Below are 18,748 nucleotides of genomic sequence, written 5' to 3'. Positions count from 1 at the left end.
TTGAAATCCTATCTATTTTAGCCAGGATGGGAAGAGAGAATTCACACAGATGGAAGAGTCTTCTACATAAATCACAGTATGTACACTATGATTTTCAATTATTACATTTTTGTTATATTTAACTTTATGCATGAGAAAGGAAAAGAATACATTTTTCCCCACAGATATAAAAAGAACACAATGGGAAGATCCTCGATTGCAGAATGTAGCAACAACTAGACCAGTAAGTATCACTTTATGTGGTTGTACTTTTATAAATACAATCAGCCCTGAGTCATACTCCCATAAACTATCTCCTTACAGTTTAGAAGGCATTGAAGAGAAAAAAAAAATTTGAGATTGCTCTTCCTACCTTCAGTCTCAGTTACCAGACAAAACCTTTTAAACCAAAATACTTAATTATTCCCAACCTTCCCTAATAGCCAGGGGAAGGTATGAAGCAAACAGACACTAAGAAAGAACAGCTAACCTCAGGCTTTGCATTAGTCTGAGTGGAAATACTCCACAACAGGGAGAAGTTCAGCAGAGGCCAAGATGGGGGAGGTAGGCAACTTTCTAATTAATCCTGAGTCATGACTTGATTATTTTGGTTATAATATTGTAAATTCTTATATTAAACCCATATTGAAAAATGTAAATACGAAAATGTATAATTGTTAGATTGTCCTCTTTTTGGTTTTATCACTATCTCTTTTATTCATTGCATAATCAAATTTATTACAAGACAATTAGTTGTAAATAGTTACTTTTTAATTTTAGTTTCTATAATTTTAATTGTGCACATTCAGTTGAACTTGAAGTTATTACTTTGAAAGTGCTGTTTTATTTCTTTCAAATAATGCTTAAAGTATTCTTTCAGCTGAGAAAAATAACATTTTTAAATGTTTTTCTGTTACTAGAAAATAGTTTTGAAAGTTTGTTTGAAAATGGAACTTTTAATTTCTAAGACATGGAAGAAGGTCTTGAGAGCTAACAATCTAAAAAGGTTACATGATTAAATTTATACTCTAATAAGAATTAATGTAAGCAATTATATCTTAAGCAGAGAAATATTAATTTTCTTAAAGTTTAATTTCTACATGTAATGCATAGAATTTATATACAGAAAATATAGAATGAAAGTAAAATTGTAAGTTATTTTAAAAGAGAACATTATAAAACTTATTTTAATTTTCTAAATTTTTCAACTAAAGGCTGTACCCTATTCCAGAGATTATAAACGAAAGTATGAATTCTTCAGAAAGAAGATGAAGAAGCAGGTAACATATATAATAAATACTTGTATTTGTTAGAATGATCATTATAGGAACTACTGGCAATTCATAAGAAAAAAATAAAATTTTAGTTGTTATATTTTAAAGAACTTTTTTAAGGAAAAAGAAAAAAAGGAAACAAGAGAAAAGTGTTACAGGGAGGATAGTTTTATTTCTTTGAATTTTCCTATTTGTTAATTAACTTAAACGTTGAGAACTTTTTCTTCCTGAATTACCAGTGCTAATGATTTCTTAGGAAGAACTTGTAATCCAGAAAAATCAAGGATTTAGGATTTGGCTGCCATGCTTTCTCATTTCTCCAGCACAGGGAGATTACATAAAGTTTTCCTGACCCATGAATTCAGCAAATAATTATTAAATGCTTACTGTGTGCAAGTCACATTCCAAAATTGTAAAAAAAAAAAATTTCTATTAATTCTATTCTATTAAATTCTATTAATAAAAATAATTTGGAATAAGAAAGTTTGGAATAAAGCTACATATATCATTGACGTTTTCATTACCAACAAAGCCCAGCAGCAAGAGATAAAAAGAGAAATTCCATTTAAAACAACTGTAGACAATAAAACTATGTGGGAGTCTACCTACCAAGACAAAGAACTATATGAACACAATTACAAAACAATTTTCACACAAATAAAGTCAGATCTAAACAATTGGAAAAAATATCAATTGCTTCTGAGTAGGCTGAGGGCTAATATAATAAAAATGACAATTCTACCTAAATTAGTGTGCTTATTCAATATCATACCAATCAAACTGCCAAAAAATACTTTATAGAGCTAGAAAAAATGACAATTTATCTGGAAAAATAAAATATCAAGAATATCAAAGGAGTTAGTGGGGAAAAAAATCCAAAGGATAGCATCCTAGCAGTACTAGACCTAAAACTGTATTATAAAGCAGAAGCACTTTTCCAAAAGGGCTCTCCTAATTTGCTTAGCGTATCACCCTTTAGGTCTAAATCATGTGCCCATTTTGACTTTATCTTGATATAGAAGAATAAGGAGTAGTTTACTTGTTAGATTTTTGGAGAAGGGAAGAACCTACGATAAGAAATAGCATTATGAAATGAAAATGGATAATTTTTATTACACAAATTAAAAAGATTTTGCAATAAAATCAAAGTAACCAAGATTAAAAGGGAAGCAGAAAGCTGGGGAAAGTGTTTCTACAGTCATTTAGTCATATGAAAAAAATACTCTAAATCTATTGACTAGAGAAATGCAAATTAAAACAGCTCTGAGGAACCACCTCAGATTTATCAGATTGGCTATATAACAGGAAAAGATAATGATAAATGTTGGAGGGAATATGGGAAAACTGGGACACTAATGCATTGTTGGTGAAGTTGTAAACTCATCCAACTATTCTGGAGAACAAATAGAAACTATGTCCAAAGGACTATAAAACTGTGCAGTGGCCCTACCAGATCTATATCCCAAAAAGATGATAAAAAAGGGAAAAGGACCTACATGTGCAAAAATATTTAAAGCAGCCCTTTCTTTGGTGGTAAAGAATTGGAAGATCAGTGGATGATAATCAATTGGGAAATGGCTGAATAAGTTATGGTATTTGAAAGTAATGGCATATTGTTCTATAAGAAATGATGAGCAGGCTGATTTCAGAAAAGCCTAGAAAGACTTACATGAATTGATGCTGAGTGAGGTGAATTGAACCAGGAAAACATTGTACACAGTAGCTGCAAGATTGTATGATGATCAACTGTGATTGATTTAGTTGAGAGAGAGAGAGACAGAGACAAAAAGAAAAAGGAAGAAAGAGAAGGAGACAAAGAAAGAGAGACAGAGAGAACTTTGAAAGTTTGTTTAAAAGGGGAAATGTTGATTTCTAAGACTTCTGTCTATGAGGACACAGTTCCAGCTCTCAGAGCTTGCATTTAGCTAGGTAGAGTACAGGGAACCAACAAGAAGCACACAGATAAGTAAATATAAAATGTTTCAAGAGGAAAAAAATACTAGCAGCTGAGAACAAATTCATGGGACATAGAATGAAATGGTGGGTCAGAGAAAAAAGTCTCGTGTAGAAGTGGTGCTTGAGTTGTGCCTTGAAGAAAATTAGGTGTTCCAAGAAGCAGGAGTGAGAATGAAGACCATTCCAGACAGGAGGGGATTACTGTGCAACTTCTTGTAAGACAGCAGGAGACCAAATATCTATGTATGAGGGAAGCACCTAGCAGGCCAGTTTGTTGGAAATCAAGATATGGAGTAGAATAATATGAAATTAAAAAAAAATAAAAAAACAATAGATGAAAGTCTGGTTGTGGAAGGGCTTAAGTGGCAGATGGAAAAATCTGTAGTTTTTCCTATGACCAGTAGGGGATTTTGCACTTTAGAAATATTAGTTTGATAACTGTGTGAATAAAAGATTGATGATTGGCAAAAGGAGAGGCTGGAAGCAGGGAGACCAGTTAGGTAAACTGCAGTAGTCCAAGTGAGAGATGATGAGAGCCTGAGTTGTAGAATCTATGTGAATGGAGAATAGAGAGTAGTTGTGATAAATGTTGCGAAAGTAAATTCAACCAGATTTGTCAACTGATTGAATAGAGGAAGTGAGAGAATAAAAATTCAGGTATGATTAAGGTTGCAAATCTACATAACTGGAGGATGTGTGGTGTCAACTGGAGGATGTGTGGTGTCCTCAACAGAGACAGGGATTGGGAAGAGCCTCATCTGGAAGAGCAACATAATGATTTCCAGTTTGGATTTGTTGAGTTTGAGATGCCTACAGGACATCCTTGTGAGGTACCTTGATATATATAGATTTATAATATAAATATTTCTGTATATAAAGATGATAATTGGAAGTCTGAGAAACGACAAGATCACTGAGAGAAGAGAAGAGGGCCTAGGACAGTCTTAAGAACTCCCACACTAGTGAGCAAGAGAAGGATGATGATTGAGGAAAAGAGAATGAAAGGATTGTTCAGATAAAAATCAGGCAAACCAAAAGAAGGTAGTGTCAAAGAAAACATTTTTTTAAAATGAGCAGAAGGACAACCTACAATACAGAAACCAGAAACCCCCCAAATTAGTACTAGGGCTAGAGATTGAGTTAATTTAGGGTTTAACTGCAGAGCTTCATTCTGAATCTTGAATCCATCAGTTCACTCTCCATTTCACCATTCATATAATGAGAAAGACATGAACTCAAAATATTTTATATGAATAGCATTTCAAAACTGAAAAAGATAAAAATCTATTACATGCATCCACACTGTGCCACCTAGTGTCCAGTGTACTAAAATACAATTTTTGTTACCCTTTCCATTTCTATTAAATTGCAGAAGTGACAGGGGAAAATATTTGTAATTCTTCTAATTGCTATCATGTCTTTCTTATGTATATAATAGGTTTGGCTTTACTAGAAGCCTAATCATATTTTTCATGAGGTGGCATGATTTTGATTGCAACTTTTTTTTTTTTTTTACAGTATTGGTATCTCCTAGAAAGTTGCAGAGGGCACATTCATATTTAAAATATTGTTAGGCAATCTGTGGATTTATTTTGCTCTACTATATAACCAGAGTTTTATTTTTCCTACTGTTTTATTGTGGGAGAGAGGGGGGAGAAAGTTGAGAGGAAGACAAGGCATATGTTTCTTTGAAAAAAAAAAAGTGGAAATAAAAAAAATTGCAAGGAAGCCTTCAAATATATTTATGTAAAATTTTAATTTAAATCTTTAAATATCTGTAGAGAACCTTAATTTCCCAAAATTTTGTCATTTGCTAAAAGAGAATTAGAAACTCAGGAAAGAATTGTTAGATTAATATAGAATGATAAGAGTTCACACTTTTATAGCACTTTACATTTTACAACTTACTCTTTTTACACCACTCAGTAAGATAACTGGTGGAGATATTATCCCCAATTACAAATAGAGAAACTGAAACTGTAACAGTGAGGTTAAGTGGCTTGTCTAAAACATAGCTTAGTATAAGTAGGAGCCAGGAGTCATCATCTCAGTTCATGCTCTTTCTGTCGCATCAAAGTTCATATTTCAGAAAAGCATAGTAAAGTGAGCTAGAAGTGAAAGGGACCTTATCAGTAAAGGCAGGTGAGAAGAAACCCAAACCTGAGAGTGTCAACAGGCTTTGGCAAAGAAGTGCCAAACAAGTGCTCTTAACAGACAAATATAGCTGACAACAGATTTTAAAGTTCATAAAGAAATTTATATTATTGCATTTGACACTGCCGCTCTGTGAGATAAATATCACATTTCTTATTTTTCATTCCCAGATAAGTAAGTTGAAATTTAGAGAGGTTGTGGCCATTGCTATGTATCTGACTGAGGTGGGATATAGACCAAGGATTTCCAGATTCTAAGTCTGGTATCTTGTCCATTACACTATGCTTTCTCTCAGACAGAGAAAAGTGGGATGAAAAGGAACTAAAAGTATTTGAAGATTCCTTGCCAGATTCCTCATTTTATAACAAGGATATGATACCATTATTCTTTTCATCCAGCATTAAAACTTTATAGCAAAGTTTGACTTATTTCTCTCTCTAAACTCACAGGATCATTTTTTTTTATCATTTTTCCCTTCAATTTTTTCTCTTTATTTTCTTTCAAATTTTCTCTTTATTCTCCCTTCCTATTGCCAGCATCCTGATATGGCCTTCATTACCTTATACACCAAATATTTCAACACTGCTCTTATTGAGTCCGGTGTTTACTCATCTTAAAACTATCCTGAATACTAGTTTGAGACTCTTCCTAAAATAACAATTTGATCATGCTTATGTGTGCATAGGGAAGGAGTATATTTGTAAAAATGATTAATTTAAAAATAAAAGACATCAATAAAACATTTAAAAAACAAGAACAAAGCATAGTACATCTTATGCAGATTTGATCATATCTTAACTCATCTGAAAATTTGAGGTCCTTCTAAATTTAGATCCATTATTTATCCAACTTTATTCTTACCACTATTTATTTTATAACCTCAGTGCCAATCACTTTGATTCTCTCATTTTCTTTTGCACTTATATTTATTTCCTACTTGTTATCTTTGTTGATGCTACTTTTCCTACATAGGATGACTTCTTTTGTTTCAACAATCCATATCCTACTCATCCTTCCATGCCCTCCTTAAAGACAATTTCCCTATAAAGCCTTTCCTGATATCTCCTATCCAAAATAAGTCTTTTGGTTCTCTAAAGTCATAGTTTTCAATGTCTAATTGACCCAGTTTAGCACTCAACTATTTACTGTTGCTTATTGTTCTGTAATTTTTATCATGTTTTTGTCATTCTTTCTTTTCCCCAACTGTATTGTAAGTTCCTTGAGAAATAAAAGCTTGTATTATTCAAAATACCTTTTACAGTGTTGAGTATATAGTAAATAAGAGAAGTTGCAGCATGTCCATAGAAGAGCATCCAGGATGGTAAAGAGATAAAACATGTGATTTAAATATTGGTTGATGAATTTGGAATTTTTTCCCTGAGAAAGGACAAGACTTAAAAGTGGGAAAGAAAATTACAATTTTCTTCAAATCATACAAAGCATTATCACATGGTGGAGTAGTATTATACTTTACTCTTCTTAGTATCTGATGGAACAAAGAACAATAGGCAAGCATATTTTTGTTTAGTGCAAGGAAGAGTATAACAACAATTAAAGATGTCCAAAAATGAGTTTCCAGTCAAGGTAGTAAGTTTCTTATCACTGGAGTTGTTTAAGAAAGTACAAGTTAATTCTTTGTAATTTTTTTTTAATCAGTTGAATTAGATCCCAGATTCTTAAATTGTGGGTTGCAAACCCATATGGGGTCTCATGACTAAATGTGTAGGTCATAAAATTATGATTTATTATCAGCAAATGTGTGATTTATATGCCGGTTTTACATAGCTATATACCCAGAGTCACACACACACAAAAATTCTTGGGTGAAAATGGGTCTTGAGTGGAAAATTTCTTGAATGAAATGAGGTTGTGGGTAGGAAAAAAAATTTACTTGTTACAAATTAAACATTTACTGATAATAAATCATGAAGAAATTTGTTTTAAACAGTTCTTTGTGATGTGAGCAAGAACTGTAATCACCCATCCTGCTCCCACAGTCATATACAAATGTAACCCTTAGACTGTCTTACTTGCATATCTAAAAAATATACTCTATTTCCATCTCACCATGTAACTGGTCAGTAGACATTCATGAGTTTGTCTGGACAAGGACCCAGCCTAATTTCTCCTTCAATTCCTCCTTAATTTCCTAGACCTTGCCCCCCTACTTCCTTGCCTCTCTTCCCTCCAACTTTAAAGGGCCATCTTCACCTGAAAGATGTTGCTTAATCATATTTGTTTTAGCCCATGAGCTGTTTCACATCAGGTATTGCTGATGTTGTTTTCCTATCTGACTGGCTTAACATTAGCATTGTGACATGCACAGGGTAGAAGAGAGTCCTAAATTATAATGAAATTCCATGAGTTGCAATATTATTTTCATATATATTTTAGTTTAAGTTAAAATTACTCTCTTTTCTGGATTTTCAGAATGACATTCCAAATCGATTTGAAATGAAACTTCGCCGCAATACAGTTCTTGAAGATTCTTACAGAAGAATCATAGCTGTGAAGAGAGCAGACTACCTTAAAGCTAGGCTATGGATTGAGTTTGATGGTGAAAAAGGATTAGATTATGGAGGAGTGGCCAGAGAATGGTTCTTCCTATTATCAAAAGAAATGTTTAACCCTTATTACGGGCTATTTGAATATTCTGCTACGTAAGTGCTATTATAATAAATGAACAAAATAAAAATCACTATTCTAGTACCTTGGAGATTTCCAGATTAATAATGTTCTTATAATGGAATTGTTTTTCTATAAAATACTTTACACAGTCACCATTTACCACTGTTTTTAAAGGAACAATGATTTGAATCTCTAAGGTTGGTTACAATAGAAGCTTGATTTTGCTGGAAATTGAAATTTTTTTTTATTACATCTACTATAGAAACATTTAGCCATCATTTGTTAAGTTGTCTCATTCTGGATGAAAATCTTATATCCTTTTTGATCCAAGAAAAGAATGTGTTTTGATAGGCCATGAAAGAAAAAAATATGCAATAGAAACAATTTTAGAATTGGTTTACTCTTAAAAAAAAAAAAGACTCTTAACCCAACTATGGTTCTGGTGGAAATAAAAATTGCTATAAAAAACTTTCAGCATTATTTATCATTGTATCAATAACTTTTAAAAGAGGGTGGTATTTTAAATATTATTTTCTTTATAGGGATAACTATACCTTACAGATAAATCCAAATTCTGGATTGTGTAATGAAGATCATCTCTCCTACTTCAAGTTTATAGGCCGTATAGCTGGAATGGCAGTTTATCATGGCAAACTTTTAGATGGTTAGTATAATTGATAACTCCTAAGTTTTCAAAAAAATTTGTCATACTTTCCATTTTATTAATAATTTTAAATCTCTTATTTGAAAGGTTTTTTTATTCGTCCATTTTACAAAATGATGTTGCATAAACCAATAACACTCCATGATATGGAATCTGTGGTAAGTATTTTAATTAATTTTGTCATTTGCAATTTAGGAACAATGAAGTTTCAAAATAATTATAAATTTGAAATAGAAAGTTTTTTTAGGGAGTTGTAGTTATTGGGGTTTTAAGTTCCAAATACATTTGTTAACATGTTTCTTATTATGAATGGAATGCATCTTTAAGATAAAAAAATTAGCTTGTGGTCCTTAAATTCATTTCAACAAACTTTTGTTAAGAACTTACTAGGTATAAGGCATGTTACAGAGCACTGAGACTATGAAGGTGAAAAAAAATATAGTTACTAGCCCTCAAAGAGGTTTCTTTTTGAAAAGAGGGATATTATATACACACAAATAAATACTACGTAAAGTAAGATGTTATCAAGGCCATAGGAAAATCAAACAATTCTACAAGAAAATTTGAGAAGAAATTTCATCTGTGGAGGGAGCAGGGGTAGGGATGGACTAGGTCAAGAAAGCTTTTGTAGTTCAAATGGTACTTTGACCTAGGCTTGAAAAAAGAGAAATATTTCAATGAAGAATGGGCATTCCATGTGTAGAAGATAACCTTCCTAGATGGGTTGGAACCCACTAGATGGGTTCCACTGGGTTAGAATCGTGGAAAACAAAGTAAGAAAATGGCTAATAGTCAAAAGTTTGAATAAAAAGTAGCGTTACAAGGTATAAAGTAAACATAAAAAGGTTGAAATTTGTGTAACTAAAATGAAATCAGACTGGTTGTATATATTTTTGCCTGAAATGGGGATAAAAATCTCCATAGATATTATTTATCCCAGATAGTAGAAGACTACTTCTAATAGTAGAAGCTAAGTTGAGTTTCTATTTTGTTCAAAGAACAATAGGTTAACCACTAAATGTTTTTGAGCAAGAGAATATCATAAATCAAATATATATACACACACACACACACACACATATACAGTTTTTTAGGTGAAGGAATGTTTGATTGTAGAGTTGAGAGAATAGATGCATAAATAGAAAAACTCAACAATAGAAAAATAAAATTATTGTTCTTAATATAATTGAAACTTATAAATTAACCCTCCATTTATAGAAAAAAAGTATTTGTATGTATATATGTATAAACACATCCCAAGACCTTTGTGCATTTTTTGTTACTTTTGTCAAGTATAAGGAAAAAAATTCACCAAAAGTAAAGGATCATACAGTGATTTATGATACTAAAATGATTAGTTGGGTTATTTGGCATCAAACAGGATAGAAATCCCTTTAGTAGCAACCTGAATTTTTGTAATAGTTACCATACGTAAAATAACTTTTTAGAGCTAGTAATTTATCCAAAACTTTGTTTATCTCAATTATCTCAATTGGATTCCTAATGCTGTCTTGTCACTTCTGAAAGCCCTTATTACCACTGCCACCATGGATTTAGCTCTGGAAAACTTCTTTAATATAACATGTTTTAAGTTTTCATAATTTTCAACTTGTATTCAGCCTACTATAATACTTTGTAAATCATTTATCATTTATGTTCAAAAACCAGAAAGATACTGAGTGTTCATCTTCTACTCCACAGTACCCTGGCATCCAACTTTATAAGTATATGTATAGATATAAATATATACATCTGTCTATGGCTTCTAGCATTTTTACACAATATTGTTTCACATCTTTTTAAAAGCTATAACTTTTAAATATTTAATCATTTGTCTTTAAGGACAGTGAATATTATAATTCACTAAGATGGATTCTTGAGAATGATCCAGCAGAACTTGACCTGAGGTTTACAGTTGATGAAGAACTCTTTGGGCAGGTTTGTAAACACTAACTAAATGAAACAATGTGAATTATAAAATAAATATACAAAGGGTAAAAGATACACATACTATACATTCCTGTGTTCCATGGAATCTCCTTCCCCTATACTTGATATCCTTTTCTTAAGTGAAAAAAAGAGCTTTCTAGGACAAAATATTTTGTGACCTAAGTTCTTTAACCTAACATCTTAGGTTTTGACTTTAAAAAATTAATTTAAAGCACTTTGATGTAGCTTAAAATGCATATTTTGTCATGTTTTCTCATAAAATCAAATATATTTATTCTATGTTAATTTTTAGACCCATCAACATGAATTAAAAAATGGTGGATCTGAAATAGTTGTCACCAATAAAAACAAAAAAGAATATATTCAGTAAGTATTTTGCTGTTTCACATTAACAAATTGAACCGCTCTACTACCATAATGTAAGCCCATTTCTTCTTATTTAATCCTTTGTTGACATGAGATATATCTGGTAGGTAACCTTGTAATAATTCTTCATGTACTTCAGTTATCCCTAACCTTTCTTTCTCTAAACTTCTCAACCAGATTCTTTTAATCTTTTCCCATAGTTTCTGAATTATTTTAGTTTTTCTACTTTGGATTCTCTTAAATTTTTCCACAATATGTAGAAAGAGAAATTTGACACAGTATTCTATCCTGTGCAATGTCTAATGTAGGACACAATAGTACCATTCTCTGTTGTAGGCAGACATTTTGACATATTATAGTCAGTTTAAAGAACTCCACTTTACAAGGAACATTGACAAATTAGAGCATTCCAAACAAAAGTCTATAAACAGAATCATTTGAAGATTTATTGAGAAAATTGTTAATAAAAAGAAAATCATAAAGAAGAGGTGAGGGTATCAAGAAAGGGGGATGATAATGTAATGAGAGCTTTCCTAAAATATGTGTAAGACTGTCACATAAAAGAACAATTCAGTTTATACTATGTAAACCAAAGAGTTAAGGGCAACTAGGTGGCCTGGAGTCAAGAAGACTTCTCTTTGGGAGTTCAAATAGGACCTTTACTAGCTTGGTACATCTGGGCAATTCACCTAATGCTATTTGTTTTAGTTTCCTCATCTGTAAAGTGATCTGGAGAAGGAAATGGAAAACTGCTCCACTATCTTTGTCAAGAAAACTCCAAATAGGATCATAAAGAGTTAGATCCAATTGAATAATCAATAAACAACAAAAATACAGATTTAGAAGAGTAAAATGCATAGGAATTCTAAAAAAGGCAAATTTTGGTTCAGTCATAGAAGCAACTTTATAATTATTTTAACTCTGCATTATTTTTCACATAATTTCAGCTGAATTTTCCTAGTTTCTCATTCTTCAAACTTGACATCGTAACTTTACTTCTTTTTTTTAGAACTATTGCCCGGCAGTCCTTCAAGGATCGGCTCAGGGATCACCTCCTTCCTATGGGAAGTTCTCCCTGATCCCTTTAGTTAATAGTTTTTTTTCTTGCATCCTCAAATCTTTCTTTTATATTTGCACAAATGTTATATTCCCCTATTTGAATGCATGCTTCTTGATGATAGCGACTCTTATAGATCTTCTCTCTGTATAGTAGAAACATAATAAATGCCTATCCAATTTAATTAAATTATTAGAACTGTCCAAAAAAGCATTTTTGTGAAGCAGTGAGCTACTAGATGTGCTACGATGAGCTGGCCAAACAATTATTCAAATAGAGGTTTCATCATCTATCACAGATGCTTTTGAGAGGATCTTTACCATAGGCAGAGAGTTGTTTTAGATGACTTTTAAGGTTACTCTGAATTTTTAAAATATTCCATGATTCTAACAAAATGATTATTTCCTGATTTTTTTTCATGCTCTGATTTTGTTACTATACATTCCCAGTATAGTGTAGCTTTATAACCATAATACTGTATTACTTATTTGTAATAAATTTGTAGCCTACTGAGATAATTAGGTATTTCCTTCTTGCTATATTCGCTTTCCATTCTTTACTGCATTAATTGACTTTTCGTTGTAAAATACTGACATTTTACATTTTCATTTAGTCTTGTAATACAATGGCGATTTGTAAACCGAATCCAGAAGCAAATGTCTGCTTTTAAAGAGGTATTCATTTTACTTTTATCTGCTCTTCTAAAATTTCAAAATGCATCTTAAATTTAATAATATTGGTCCTAATAATTCCCACAAGAATCAAGTAAATGTCTTAATTTTTAATGTCTTTTTTTACATGAGAAAATAACATTTTAGTTTAGATAATATACCATTATCTAGCAGAGAACAATGAGCTAGTAGTTTTTAAAGTTAATGTCTGTATATTTAACTATTTGTTATATTCTTATTTCTTCCTAAATGTGGGGTGGCATCTCTAACGTGAATTTTCTTTTTACATTATTTATCAATTTTTGTTGATATCTTTTATTTTTACATCATCTAGATTTCTATCCCTCATTCCCTCCGAGAGAGCTTTCATTTAAAACAGAATTTTTACCAAAAAAAATACATTAAAATCAATCAACATTTTTTAAATTTGACATTATATATAGATTTCCCACCTCTGCAAAGGAGTAGGGGAACGTATTGCCTCATATATTTCCATACTTCTCTCTGTTCTTCATATTTTATATTTCTTACAACAAAGTGATATTCCCTCATAGTTATATACTGTAATTTGTTTAATGATTCTTCAGATGATAAGCATATACTGTTATATGGAATATGGAAGTTCTTTGCTACCATAAAAAGTGCCCCTATAAATATTTTGGCATATCTAAAATTTTTGTTTTTGTTAGTGGAATATATACCTAGCAATGACCTATTATTAAGAGGGTATGAATAGTTCATTAATTTTATTTGCATAATTCCAAATTGCTTTCCAAACTATACCAATTCAGTTCACCAGCATTTCATTAATGGGCTTCTCTGCAAACCTTTCAAAATTGACTAATTCTCATTTGTAGTCTTTTGCCAATTTTGCTTGGTACAGCTTCAGAGTTAATTTTGCTTTGCAGTTCCTGTTATTTTTAATGATTTGGAATATTCTTTCATGTGATTATCATTAGTTTATAATTCTTTTAATATTTAACTGTTCAGGAATTGCTTTTAGTCTTATTTATTTATTTTTGTTATTTATACATGTCTTAGGTTATCAAACTCATTAGAATTATTTTACCTAAAATTTTTTTCTAGTTGATTATTTTCTTTAGCTATAATAGTCATATTTGTGAGAAAGTTTTTTTATAATTGCCTCTTATCCTTTATTTGTCTAATATAAATTTTAAATGTCTTCTATTTGTAAGGGTTTTTTTGAACTTATACCACAAGATCTCATCAAGATTTTTGATGAAAATGAACTAGAGGTAAACTATGTTATCTCTTCATTTTTAGCAGAAATTCTACACATATTATTTTAATTTTGATTTACTGTTTAACATTTCTTATTTATATAGTTACTTATGTGTGGATTGGGAGATGTAGATGTGAATGACTGGAGAGAACATACAAAATACAAAAATGGCTACAGTGTAAATCATCAAGTTATCCAATGGTTCTGGAAGGCAAGTAAAAGCTCTGATTTTTATAAAATAATCTGGAATATATCTACTGTATGATAAATTAGAGTCCATTCCATACATGATAAGAAATACTAACTTAAGCAATATAATTTATCTTTTTATTTTGGGATACAAAAAGGAATATTCCAGTCCTCAACATTCATGCCCTTAATTTTTTTCTTCCTAACTTGACCCTACTTAGTTTCTATGGCCTAGAACTAAAATGAATGTTATCAGTGAGAAAATCCTTTCAAATAATTAATATTTTTTCATGTAAATTTACAAATAAAAACATAAGAAAATTTGAAGTATAGTTAAACAACAATATTTAGATACTCAATTATTTGCTTAAACTTTGTACTAGTAAAAAAACAATAACAACAATCACTCACATTTATTTATATATTATGTTATAGTTGTCAAAAATGCTTTCATTTGCATCATGTCATATGACCCTCACACTAGTCCTGTTGGACAAATATTATTAATTCCATCTTACTGTAATGCTGGAGAAACTGAGGCAAGATAGAGATTAAAGAGTATTTAATAATTTATTTAAAGGGAGAGATTTACTGAGACCAAATGGATCCATGGTTTGGTCCCAGGGCTGAATGAGACTGGTCTCCAAGAATCCATCCAGAAATGAGAGTTCTCAATGACCTATATATACATGACTTAGGGGGTAGACTGAGGCAGGGACAAAATCCAGATGCTGAGAGTGGGAACTGGACTCTGACAGGGTGGGGTGAGCCTCCGGAGATGGGGATGACATAATGGGGGGAGGCACCCTGGAGATGGGGAGAGGCATCTTCTTGATAAGACGGTATCTGATATTCCAGTAACTTGGAATGGGGAGAAGAATTCTGATATTCTAAAACATAAGATCTTTTATCCTTATCAAATATTCTGATAAAGAGGGGAGGGGAGGTTTTGCAGGATGAGTTTTGAAAAGCAGGCAAACTGATTCAGGACTGGGTCAGGATAATTAAGGAAACTGAGTCAGGACAATAAAAGAGAACTGTGGCATAACATTCCACACTCTCTCTCCTCTGAATATTCAAATCATTGAATTACCTTCCTCTAGAAGATCTTAGCACCATAAATTTTGACCAACCCCTATGTGAAGCAAATAAACCAAAGTAAAACTAGAAAAATGCAAAAACTTATGGCAAATACCAGTCTTTCCCTGATAAGCCCAGAGTTATTAGCATGAAAGAGCATTCCTCATTTAGGGAGACACACAGGCCTCCCTGTTCAGGTCCTCTACAGTTGGGGAGCATCTCAGCCAGAGATGGATACTTTGAGGTCTATGGTCATTTGTGCATTAAACTTGGCCTCTGCTGAGTAGCAGTGTTCAAGACAGTCCTGCTGCCCATCCTAATAGGGCACCCCAAGTCTGTCAGGGACTCCAAAGAGAGAAAAAGTGGGGCCTGGAGCAGCTCCATCTGTCCCCTCTTGATAGAACAGGAACTGCTACTGGGAAACAGATTTCTGAGCAGATTATGCAGTTAGACAAAGGCAGGCAACCCCAAACTATTAGAGGCCAGATATCAATACTGCAAGGTCCTTTTAAGTTTGCTCCAAATACTAATTAAGGAACTGGAGTAACAGGAGTGGAGAAACAGATCAAAGAGACTGCCAGTCCCAGGACAGGTGTCTGATTTCTAGTTGTTTCTAAAGAATAATCCAAAAAACTGAGTCTGCCAGGGCAATGCCAGCAGAATAAGGGATTTCAAAGTTAAACCATAACCAGTAAATCATAGTCCAGTAAATTTTGAGCAAGGAGTAAAAGTGAAAAGGACTGTTTAAATAATTTCCAATTCAACCTGAAGTAATAAAATAGGGAGCTGGGCAGAAGTGCCTAAGAAAAAATATATCAGTTTTTCGCAATTTGCTGACCAGTTTCAACCAGTTTCCTTCCTCCGTTTTTTTCCCCACAGAATAGGAATTATCAAATGACCATTCCACATATAAATCCCAAGAGTGAATCAAAATTCCCATACATAACAGACTAACTAGTACAGTAAGTTTCCTAAAAATCCCTCAAACATACAGCAATACTTAAACAGTTTTAACAAATCCATCCCAAATTTTAAACACACAGTAATAGATGACCCAATCAGGATTCCTAAATTCCCCATATCAGTCCATCAGGGGTAAGGGACGAAAACTGCTTCAGGCTGGGCAGTGGGAAGAGACTCTCGGTCCATGCAGAGGATACACATGGTATGGCCTGGCATGCTGGCAATCAAAGCTGATCTAGGTTCCCAGAAGCAAGTCAATACCTGTAATTTGACCAAAATCTAGAACAAAAAACACAAATCTAACAAGTAAAGGGTAGAACAGACTGATACAAAATGTGAAGAGGCCAGTATGACTTGTACAGCAGCTTCCCAACAGATAAAACGGCCGTTAGGCTTTTACTCTCTCATTATTTAGAAACCTTTAAAAACCTGAATATCCACAGACACAAATATTCAGTAACACATAGATGATCAGACTAGATACTTATTTGCCCAAGTATTTAGGATATAATGATTATATATAACCTGATTGGAAATAGCAAGGGTATGACATAATGGAATTGCTCTGATCATAGAAATTAGTCACAGGAGGAAAAAATGCAGGGACACAACTATAACATAAACAGTTAAAACTTAACTTTCAGCAAAACAGGATAAAATAGATTTAATTCATTTTTATTCCAGTTAATGTCCCAGTAACTGTCAGAAGGTGGAGTTTTAAAACTCCCAAATAGCATTAATTATAAGCCCAAAGAATTTTACTTCTAATAACAAATTGCATTAGCTGAAGTTTCAGATAAATCCTAAATAGATATTTACCATAACCTTATATTTATAACAGAATTTGTCTGTTCTGTTCACTTCTTTTATATCTAGGTAGATGTTTCCATAAGTGAACATTTTACATACAAATCAGTTTGCTTTTAAAAATACCCAATACATAAACAAATATTCCAAATTACATATTGTCCATAACAGAAACCTTTTCAAAAGGACAATATATATATATATATAATTTTCAGAAGCCCTTTAAATGATGGGCATAACCTCAGGATACAATCAATTAAACTTATACAGAATACCCAATTCTACAGAAAAGAATCTGAAAGATTCTTAAAAATATCCTTTAGAGTTTTAGAAATAGCCCTACCAAATTATACATCAATTAACTTAAAATCAGGTCTATCTCTTGAAATCTTTTGCCAAAGTCAAGCCTCTGGATAAAAGGCTTGAGCATATTTAGTGGGGGGGGGGGGGCATTCCACGCGGCCGTCCTTCCTCCCACTCTACCTCCAGAGAGGCAAAGGGGAGAGAAGGCAAGCTAACCTTCACCCCAGGCTAACTAGGCTGTCTGTATCTGGAGTAGCAGAGAGCAGTAGGGGTGAGTTTAATCTTCACCTTTGAAGGCAAAAGATCCCTACCCCACCCAACTTTTAGTGGGGTGGGGGTGGGGGTGAGAATTTCATGTGGCCACCCTTCCCAATGGACTTTTCCTAAGCCACAGTTGAAGCCTTTAGAAAAGTCAGACCCTTCTTTACCTAATTAGAGGCACATGACCCCTTTCAGGTAAGTTAACAGAACTTCACTCCAACAATTTCTTAAAATCTTATACTCAAAGATAACTAAATCTAAGCTGTATTGGCAACAGTCAAATTATTTCCCACAATTTTAGAACTGCCCAAAAGAATACTCAGAACAAATCTGGCATGCAAAGGCAACACTAAAATTATTTCCCACAATTTAAAAATCATCCTAAAATTTCTGATCAGATGTTTCTCCAGCCAGAGTTCAAAACAAACTCCTTTTGTTCTCCAGAGGCCTTATCTAGGGTAGGTCAATCCAAGCCGTGCCTGAATTTAAACTACCCGAGTGCCAGTTTTTAAAAGTTTAATATCACAAGCAAATTTCATACTAAGTACAATTGCAACATTGAAACAGCTGATTCCCAAATCTCTTAATTTAGCAGAGGTCTGTCAGACAAACAAGTCACACACAAACATTAACTGAGCAGTTACAACAGAAAACAAAACATTTAACACAGACCAGGGGTTATCTGGAAAGGATAGCCCTGAGGGAAATTGTCAGCTCCAGAGTATTCCCTCCCAGAATCCAAATGGAGTTGTTTTGGTTTTTTTTTTTTTTTTTTTTTTTTTTGTCAGATGGTGTCTTAAAAAAAGACACCCAGATTTATACTCTGGAATGTCCAGAGTTGTGCCAACTGGCACACAGAACCAGATGTGTCTTAGGAGACACCTAGGTAGTGCCCTCTGCATCCAGAGGACCCCACTCCCAGAATTTATGCTCATCAGCATTTCATGCTTCATGGGAATCCAGATGCTAGCACAGACAGACAGAACAGGTCTTAAGACATCCAGACTTACTCTCCCATGGCTGAAATGGAGTGTCCACTGTCAGGCCTGAGGCACAGTTGTGGCTGGAAACTGCTCTTTCCTGGAGGCTCTGGAAAAAATCCAGAGGGCCGGCCTCTCCAAGCAAAGAACCCAGATCCCCAGCCACCCTGAGGCCCAAGGGGGAGATCTGAAAGTCTCTTATCTCTAATCCTCCTCATTTTCT

At 33.0% G+C, this 18,748-nt stretch overlaps 1 protein-coding gene across 5 annotated transcripts in view; it reads left to right on the top strand.

The window, feature by feature from the left end:
* Positions 1 to 18,748, top strand: part of NEDD4 (NEDD4 E3 ubiquitin protein ligase) — a 113,528-nt gene that overhangs the window by 88,681 nt on the left and 6,099 nt on the right. For all 5 annotated transcript variants that reach the window (XM_031955254.1, XM_031955252.1, XM_031955251.1 and 2 more), the window contains 11 exons: positions 22 to 76; positions 165 to 223; positions 1,194 to 1,259; positions 7,794 to 8,023; positions 8,534 to 8,655; positions 8,743 to 8,813; positions 10,498 to 10,593; positions 10,898 to 10,971; positions 12,642 to 12,702; positions 13,896 to 13,955; positions 14,046 to 14,153. In XM_031955254.1, the coding sequence (XP_031811114.1) occupies positions 22 to 76; positions 165 to 223; positions 1,194 to 1,259; positions 7,794 to 8,023; positions 8,534 to 8,655; positions 8,743 to 8,813; positions 10,498 to 10,593; positions 10,898 to 10,971; positions 12,642 to 12,702; positions 13,896 to 13,955; positions 14,046 to 14,153 (1,002 nt within the window). The remainder of the gene's footprint in view (positions 1 to 21; positions 77 to 164; positions 224 to 1,193; positions 1,260 to 7,793; positions 8,024 to 8,533; positions 8,656 to 8,742; positions 8,814 to 10,497; positions 10,594 to 10,897; positions 10,972 to 12,641; positions 12,703 to 13,895; positions 13,956 to 14,045; positions 14,154 to 18,748) is intronic.

The sequence above is a fragment of the Sarcophilus harrisii genome, chromosome 2 (genome assembly GCF_902635505.1).
Source record: "Sarcophilus harrisii chromosome 2, mSarHar1.11, whole genome shotgun sequence".
NCBI lineage: Eukaryota > Metazoa > Chordata > Mammalia > Dasyuromorphia > Dasyuridae > Sarcophilus > Sarcophilus harrisii.
The sequence above is the reverse complement of the archived record's forward strand: the minus strand, read 5'-3'. Positions and strand labels throughout refer to the sequence as shown.